The sequence below is a fragment of the Lathyrus oleraceus genome, chromosome 7 (assembly GCF_024323335.1).
Source record: "Lathyrus oleraceus cultivar Zhongwan6 chromosome 7, CAAS_Psat_ZW6_1.0, whole genome shotgun sequence".
NCBI lineage: Eukaryota > Viridiplantae > Streptophyta > Magnoliopsida > Fabales > Fabaceae > Lathyrus > Lathyrus oleraceus.
The window spans coordinates 26,181,145-26,190,382 of NC_066585.1; the positions used below are offsets into that span (position 1 = coordinate 26,181,145).

The 9,238-nt window shown below is 29.7% G+C and overlaps 1 protein-coding gene across 1 annotated transcript; it reads left to right on the plus strand.

Moving 5' to 3' along the window:
* Positions 1-723: 723 nt before the first annotated feature.
* LOC127103699 (sugar transport protein 14) lies at positions 724-3,281 on the plus strand. Its single transcript, XM_051040934.1, has 3 exons — positions 724-1,278; positions 1,782-2,411; positions 2,699-3,281. The coding sequence occupies exons 1-3, from the start codon at positions 814-816 to the stop codon at positions 3,140-3,142; spliced, it is 1,539 nt and encodes a 512-aa protein (XP_050896891.1). The 5' UTR covers positions 724-813; the 3' UTR covers positions 3,143-3,281.
* The last annotated feature ends 5,957 nt before the right edge of the window (positions 3,282-9,238 follow it).

Genomic DNA, 9,238 nt, shown 5'->3' on the forward strand with positions numbered 1-9,238 from the left:
ATTGTAAAAAAAACGTTTTTATATAATTTTTTTCAATAATATTCTACATATATTTGCGAAAAAAATCATTCAAAATTTAAGTTAACTTAACATCCAAGATTAAAACTATTTGTAGGACTAAAAGTTGATTTTTTTCAAAAAGAGACCAAACACAAATTGTTAAAATTTTATTAAAGACTAAATTATATTTAATTTTTTTATTATATTAAAAAACATTTTAGCAAGAATAGGAGGATCATGGAAGAAATCAAGAAAATGTTGTTTAGCATTTTCATGTTCAAATTTGGATGAAAGCATTCAAACTAATAATATTGTTTTTTGTTAGTTGAGATATGTTAATCATGTTATAAAAACATAAATATCTCATTTTTATTTAAACATTAATGATATATTTATGTTAATTATAAAAACTTTGTAATTATCAATGGTTGTTGTTTATGATAAAGGGTTGTGTAAGCCTTTAATGACTATTTTTATTAATGAAATGAAATCAATCTCATCTTTAATCCAATACATAATCTTATCTTAATTCAACTCCAACACACACATCCCATAACTCTCGGTCATCCATTAGTCCTATAAAACAGGAACATACATGCTAAAATAATTATACAAATTTGTTTTTTGATTTTATCTCATAATTTTGTTTTTGTTTAAAATAGGAACGTAGAACCTATAAAGTTCTTGCAGAGGTTCTTTCAATGAAACACTTTTATTCTTTCAGTCTCTCCTTTTTGCCGGAGAAACCAACAAAAAGGGAGACAAAACAACCCACATGTAGGCAAATCCATATAAAAACAAATCATAAAAGATATGGCAGGTGGTGGATTTTCAGATGCAGGTGCTCTCAAAAGAGCTCATCTTTATGAATACAAGATTACAGGATACTTCATCTTTTCTTGCATTGTTGGTGCTCTTGGGGGCTCTCTTTTTGGTTATGATCTTGGTGTTTCAGGTGGAGTTACATCCATGGATGATTTCTTGATTGAATTCTTCCCTCATGTTTATGAAAGGAAACATGCACACATGGCAGAAACTGATTATTGTAAATATGATGATCAAATGTTGACACTTTTTACATCGTCTTTGTATTTTGCTGCCTTGATATCCACGTTTGGTGCTTCATCTGTAACAAAAAACAAAGGAAGGAGAGCCAGTATTATTTTTGGTTCTATTAGCTTTTTCATTGGAGCTGTCATGAATGCTGCGGCTGTTAACATTACTATGTTGCTCCTTGGACGCATTTTTCTCGGTATTGGAATTGGATTTGGTAATCAGGTAAACACAAATCGCGGTTAATGAACATCATGTATATTTGAACAAATTTGTATCGGGTGTTCAACACATTCGAAGCACAAACACCTCTAAAAATATGTGTATCTGATATTCACATATGTGTCAACACATATGTGTCAACACATATGTAGCACATACACCGAATAAATGTGTGTCATGTGTTCAACACATATGTAGAACAAACACCTTTGAACAAATGTGTGTTTGGTGGATAACACATATGTGTCAACACATATGTAGCACATACACCTCTAAACAAATATATCTGGTGGTCAACACATACGTAACACAACCACCTCTGAACAAATGTGTGTCTGGCAGTATCAACGTTTATATTGCACATACAATTTTGAATAATGTGTGTACGGTGTTCAACATGTGTCTGGTGTCTGACACCAACATATGATTACGTTCATTTTTTCTTCATTTTTTTAAAATTATTGCTTTATGTACTAACATGTTGTTGTGTTTTTGTTGTTGTCTAGGCTGTTCCTTTATATCTGTCAGAAATGGCTCCAGCAAAAGTGAGAGGAGCAGTGAACCAACTATTTCAATTGACAACATGTTTGGGAATATTGATTGCTAACTTGATCAATTATGGAACTGAGAAAATTCATCCATGGGGATGGAGATTATCTCTTGGTTTAGCAGTAGTTCCAGCACTTGTTATGTTTATTGGTGGTTTATTATGTCCCGAGACACCGAACAGTCTTGTAGAACAAGGCAAAATGGAAGAGGCAAGAAAGGTTTTGGAGAGAGTTAGAGGTACTCCTAATGTTGATGCTGAATTTGAAGATCTTGTTGAAGCAAGCAGAGAAGCACAATCCATCAAGAATCCATTTCAGAATCTTCTTTTGAAAAAGAATAGACCACAATTTATAATTGGTGCATTGGCTATTCCTGCATTCCAACAATTGACAGGAAACAACTCTATTCTCTTTTATGCACCTGTCATTTTCCAGACTCTTGGATTCGGCTCTGCAGCAGCTCTTTATTCTTCTACCATTACTAGTGTTGCACTTGTTCTTGCCACTCTGATCTCTATGTTTTATGTTGACAAGTTTGGTAGGAGAGTTTTCTTTTTAGATGCTGGTGTTCAAATGTTCTTGTGCATGGTAAGTTCTCTCTCATACCACCATTCTTGACATGATATGTTATAAAGAGTCTGGTTTAAGATTCAGTGGTCCGTCTATTACCATGTTTCCGCTATTGGGCCACCCATCATTTATTTTCACTCTCTATATGCTCAGTATTGAGCGTGAGTTTGTTAAGAATCTCGCATTGGACAATATATGGCCTGAACATGTACATATAAGTGGGAGCAATCCTCACCCTGCATGTAGTCGTAAATGTAGGCACATTTGATTGAATTGCTAATATATGAGACAATTTTGATATGCAGGTTGCTACAGCAGTAGTTTTGGCTCTTGAGTTTGGCAAAGGCAAACAACTATCATTTGGAGTTAGCATCTTTCTAGTGATTGTGATATTCCTATTTGTGTTAGCATATGGAAGATCATGGGGACCCTTAGGATGGTTGGTTCCAAGTGAGCTCTTCCCATTAGAGATAAGATCAGCTGCACAAAGTGTTGTTGTGTGTGTCAACATGATCTTCACTGCCATTGTTGCACAATTCTTCCTCACATCACTCTGCCACCTTAAATATGGAATCTTCTTGCTCTTTGGAGGCTTGATTGTTGTTATGAGCTGTTTTGTGTTCTTTCTATTACCTGAGACAAAGCAAGTTCCAATTGAAGAAATTCATCTTCTCTTTGAGAATCATTGGTTCTGGAAGAAAATTGTAGTTGATGGAAAACAAGAGAGAATATCAAATGAACAGGCTTAACACATCAACAAATTCAACCACAAAATATTTGTTGGCATTTTGAGAAGGGAGAGTGAGAAGATTTAAAAATGTCATACTTTTATGTTTTGTGAATATTATGTTTACATGGAATGGAAGTGGAATATATTATCCTTTTGAATAATTACTATTTTTTATTTGCATATTATTTTAGTAATTAATAAAAAAAGAAAAACAATAATATTGACACAACTATATATACATATTTGAGTTATATTTATCTATTTATCACTAAAACAATTATAAATTTTAATCAAAATTAATAATTCTCATTTTTTATTAATAATATTGCTTTAATACATATTTAAACATAAAATGTGTTAAAGTAGAGAAAATGAACAAATTTTTATCAAAATTGCTTATTCAATGAGTTTCAAAATAAATAAATAAAAACATCATTTTTGAGAAATATTTATGTGATTCTTTTTTACATATGTTAAACACTGACATGTGTTAAACATTGAACACATTGTGTTAAACATTGAACACATTTACTTCTATAATCATATGTGCTTCATAGCCTAACACTCGACCATATTACTATGGATTTATTTGGATTAACAGCTTATAAAACTCGACTTACCAAAATATGTGTTTATGAATAAATTTAAATAAATTATTTTTATAATAAAAATAAAATTTATTTAAATTATATTATTATGTACTATGAATTATTTTCCTAAACTATTTTAAAGAACTTATAAAAGAAAATTATAAACTATTTTGATAAACTCTTTTAAACAATATCACACATAAAATAGTGTTAGTGTTGCTTATTTATGTGTATTCATAATCAAGATAATAAGTGACACATAAAATAGGGTTAGTGTTGCTTACTTATGCATATTTATGATCAGGATAATAAGTCATAAGAAATGTATAAATTTTATGAAGATATTTCTAATACTTTGAATATTTTATTATAAAATAAATTTAAATAATAATAATGAAATGATCATGTAGTTAAAATTATAAAAAGCAAATAAATATAATAATTAGTTTAAATGGAACGAGGGAATGCGTTAGATAGGGGTGAAAATAGAATAAACTAAATTAGATTTTGTTAAGTTGAGTGAGTGTGATATGCTAAAAAAATTTAAAGATTAAGTATGTTTTTTAATTTCTCATGAATTTATTTTTAAGGAGATGTTTGATCTTTTCTCGAAAGTCTAATTGATTTATTAAGTTACTTAAAAGTTTATTTCTTATGAATTTTTATAAATAAGCAATTCAATTAATTTTTAAATAAGCTAATAGGATTAAATGTTTATTTACATTAATTTATTCGTTTATCATTTGTTTGAAAAAAAATATGTAAGCAACTTATGACATTGTTTATAAAAAAAATTAATCTTAATTTTATAAATTCTTCAAGCTAATTAAATTTTATATTATATTTTAATTTAAAATATAAAATATAATATAATAATAAAATTATTTATATTAATTTAAATAAGTCGATTTGATAGATTTGAAAAACTTTTTTATGATTAGTAATCTAATATTTTTAACTAAATAGGATGTGTTTGATTTCGAAAAAAAAGTACTTGACAAAATAATACTAGACAGTACACAATAGTATTAGACAATTTTTGACTGTATTTTTACTCTAATTTATTTGATGTTTTTTACTAATATATATATATATATATATATATATATATATATATATATATATATATATATATATATATATATATATATATATATATATATATATATATATATATATATATATATATATATATATATATATATATATATATATATTTAATTGATATACATTGACATTGTAAATATTTTTTACACTGTCAGTTAATCACAATCATTGATTTATTTAAAATCTTTGACTTTTCTTTTAACCACTTAAAAAGTAATACAAACCGATGATTGTGATGCATTGACTGTGTAAAACAATTAATCTCTCTCTCTTTATATATATATATATATATATATATATATATATAATCTTTGACTTTTCTTTTAACCACTTAAAAAGTAATACAAACCGATGATTGTGATGCATTGACTGTGTAAAACTTTTTATCTTGACTGTGTATAACAATTAATCTCTCTCTTTATATATATATATATATATATATATATATATATATATATATATATATATATATATATAGAGAGAGAGAGAGAGAGAGAGAGAGAGAGAGGACAAAAAATTATTTTAGAATTTAATGAGAGATAAGAATTCATTTTTTTTGTCCATTCCTCTGTCATATATTTTATCCATTTCCATGATTAATTTTTTTTGACACAAACAAATTCAATTCTTATAATTAATTAAAAAATATTTAATATAAGGAGTAATCAAATGAAAAACACTACGCCTAGTCCAAGATTTGACCGCTTTGACTAACATGCAGACAATTGAATTTGCTTGGCGCTTAACAAACTTCACCCCAAAGTTGGAATGAGAAACTAGAAGATTTTTAATACAAGAGATAATTAAATAATGAAGAATTATACCACCATAGTTCCATGATTAATTTATGTATCAAACAAGGTAAAAAAAAGTAGTCAAGTCCATATATATATATATATATATATATATATATATATATATATATATATATATATATATATATATATATATATATATATATATATATATATATATATATATATATATATATATATATATATATATATATATATATATATATATACACTTATAAAAAATAGTCTAAACATTTATTAAAAAAGTTTGATCTAATTTGAGTGAATTTTTGTAGATTGAATCGTAAATCCTTGTCAATAAGCCTGAACTATTTGGTGTCGTCTCCTGTGTGTGGGGAGCATAGGTCTCTCATGTGAGAGACCTCTTTTTTTCTTTTCAAGTCAATAGGAACCTTTGAATTGGTACGTTGCACTATCATCTCATGCACTATCACACACAGTATAATTTACATAAAATATTGAACCAAAAGTAGAATTGTTATCTCTAGAATGTCCTCATACCATCTTCATGTCTCCATCTGCAACTTGAGAAGAGGAATTTCTAGTTTCCATGTTCCATGTCTCCATCTGCAACTTGAGAAGAGAAATTTCTTCATCATTTGTTCCATTTTTTGTTTCTTCCATTTTCAGTCTAATCTTCCCGTATGATTTCCTCCTTATTTCTTCCCTTCTGGTTTCTTTTTGATCTGAAGCTCTTTTTTGTGAATCACATGGATGGTGGTGATGTTGATGGGTATGAAGTGATGCAAGCTAACTATGTAAGTGAAGATTTTTGAACAATCCTACTTTGTGTTTGTAACCCATCTTATTGTTGATTTAATAATTTAGTTATTTATATTATTTTAGGAAGCACTCAATGAGATTTTACATAAGAATGGTCGTATTAACGTTGATGGTGAACTGGATATTGTTAGTGATACATGCTTGGATAATTTTGAATATGATAATGCAGTTGTTGATGAAGATTCCGAGTTTGACAAAGTTGAATACGATGATGAAGAAGCGGATGAAGATGGTGAATTTGACGGAGGTGAATACGATAATGAATACGCGGGTGAAGATGGTGAATTTGATGGAGGTGAATACAATGATGAGACCGGTTCTGGTGATGTTGGTGGACACGAATATTGCAATACAAATCCGAACAACGATGGAAGTGATAAGGAAGGTTTAGAATGAAGTTCATACAGTTTGAATGAATCGATATTTTCAGATCAAATTCCAGATGAATCACTTGTTGTTGATGATGTGGACGACATTTCAAAGATGGGAATGTTTAACTTGAAAAATGATGATGTTTTGAAGCTACAATTTGGAAGTCTTGAAATTGCTTACAAATTTTACTGTTGATTTACAAAGATGAACCGTTTCGTGTTCCGTAAAGGTTCAGTTATTAAAAATAGGAATGGAGATGTTATTCAACAAACATTTGTTTGTAACCTTGAAGGATTTAAGCAAGAAAAAGTAAGGCAACGCAAGCATGGCCCGAAGCACAAAACCCGATGTGGATGTGAAGCAAAATTTCGGGTGTATATTGATATAGTTTCACATCGTTGGTATGTCACATTTTTACCTTTGAGCACAATCATGAAATGTTATAGGAGAAGCACTGCATGTTGTTAGAAGCTAATAAGAAGCTTAGTAATTCAGATAACATACAAATTAAGAATTATAGGAATGTTGGAATTAAAGTAACTCAAATGATTGGTGCATTTGCAAATACTGTCGGGGGGTATGATAAGGTAGGATTTTTGAAAAAGGACGTACATAATCAAATTTCAAGACAAAAAAAGAGATGTCTTCTGATGCTACAGGTGTTGTTAGGTATCTTATAGATCTTCATGTTAAAGATCCATTGATGTTTGTTGCACACACGGTGGGTGCGGATGGAATGATGCAAAACCTATTTTGGAGCGATGGTGAAAGTCAACATAATTATGAATTATTTGGTGATGTGCTTGCTTTCGATGCTACATACAAGAAAAATAAGTACATGTGCCCATTTGTTATTTTATCTAGTGTTAATCACCATAACCAGATGATTATATTTGTTACTGCCATAGTTTCAAATGAGGTTGAAGGGACATATGTATGGTTGATGGAGCAGTTTTTGGTTGCAATGAAAGGTAAGACACCAATATCTATAATGACGGACGGTGATGTTGCTATGAGAAGTGCAATCAGGAAAGTCTTTCCCATTAGTTACCATAGGTTATGTGCATGGCATCTCCTACGAAATGCAATGTGCAACATTAGAAATCCTAATTTCATCCCTATTTTCAAAAAATGCATGCTTGATGATCACAATGTTTAGAAATTTGAGAATCTGTGGAATGAAATGGTAGATAGGTTTGATTTTAAAGAGAATAGTTGGATCAATGAATTGTACCAGAAAAGGAAGTTGTGGGCAACAACTCATATTCATAGAAATTTATTTGCAGGAATAAAGACATCACGGTGTAAAGAATATCATAGCCATATGGGTCAGTTTGTACACTCGAAAATGAATATGACTGATTTTGTTAAGCAGTTCCATAAGTGTGTGAGACATATTTTCGCTTTAGAGAGGTTCAAGCTGATTTTCAATCTCAATATGGACAGACAGTGTTGCAGACCAGTCTTAGAAGCTTGAGAGTTCAGTTTCAAATTAATGGACAAAGGAAATATTTTCGATGGTACAATCTGTTATGAAAAAGGTATCCTTAATATCTGTATTAGATACTCAAGATATGGTGTCCTTTACAATTTATGTAGTCGCAAAATATTGACACGAATGGCATGGATGACGTGTTTCCCACTGTCCATCGAATAATGATTTCAGATGTTCATATATTAGAATGTAATCTATTGGGATTCCATGTCAGAATATTGTGGTTGTGATGGTTTATATTGATATTGTTGAATTTCCTAAGACTCCTGTGTTGAATCGTTGGTCATTATTTGCGAAGGAGGAAATTAATGGGAGTTATCAAGATGGTTCACACTACTAGGATTCACATTTGGTTTCTCTACACACTAATTTGGTGAATCTTAGTAAGGAGGTTACCGACTTGTCATATACGGATGTTGATGATTACAAAAAATATATAGAATATCTAACTAGTGAAATTAGTAGGCTTAAATTGTAGTATGACAATGAAGATGTTCCAGATAACATACATGTTGCAGAGGAGTTAGAAAATATACTTAACCCTTCATGTTCAAAAAGTAATGGTTGTGGACTAGGGACTATCATCTTAGCATATTCACATGATGTCCTCATATCACCTTTGAACAGTCACAAGATGTCCTCATATCATCCTGTCATCTTAGAATAGTCACAGGATGTCCTCATATCAATCTTCATCTTAAAATAGTCACATGATATCCTCATATCATCTTTGAACAGTCACAAGATGTCCTCGTATCATCCTGTCATCTTGTAACAGTCACAAGATGTCCTCATATCAATATGTCATCTTAGAATAGTCACAAGATGTCCTCATATCATGTTTGAACAGTCACAGTTTAACAACCCGTATAATATATATTTAGAATAATATCATACAAGTGTTATTAATTGGTATTGACACAACATAAGTGCCTAATGGCATCATTATATAC

Bases quoted from the DNA above. Each gene is read 5' to 3' on its own strand.
- LOC127103699 (XM_051040934.1), top strand. From the start codon at position 814: ATGGCAGGTGGTGGATTTTCAGATGCAGGTGCTCTCAAAAGAGCTCAT. The intron at 1,279-1,781 runs GTAAACACAAAT...GTTGTTGTCTAG, and splicing joins GAATTGGATTTGGTAATCAG to GCTGTTCCTTTATATCTGTC. The intron at 2,412-2,698 runs GTAAGTTCTCTC...TTTGATATGCAG, and splicing joins TTCAAATGTTCTTGTGCATG to GTTGCTACAGCAGTAGTTTT.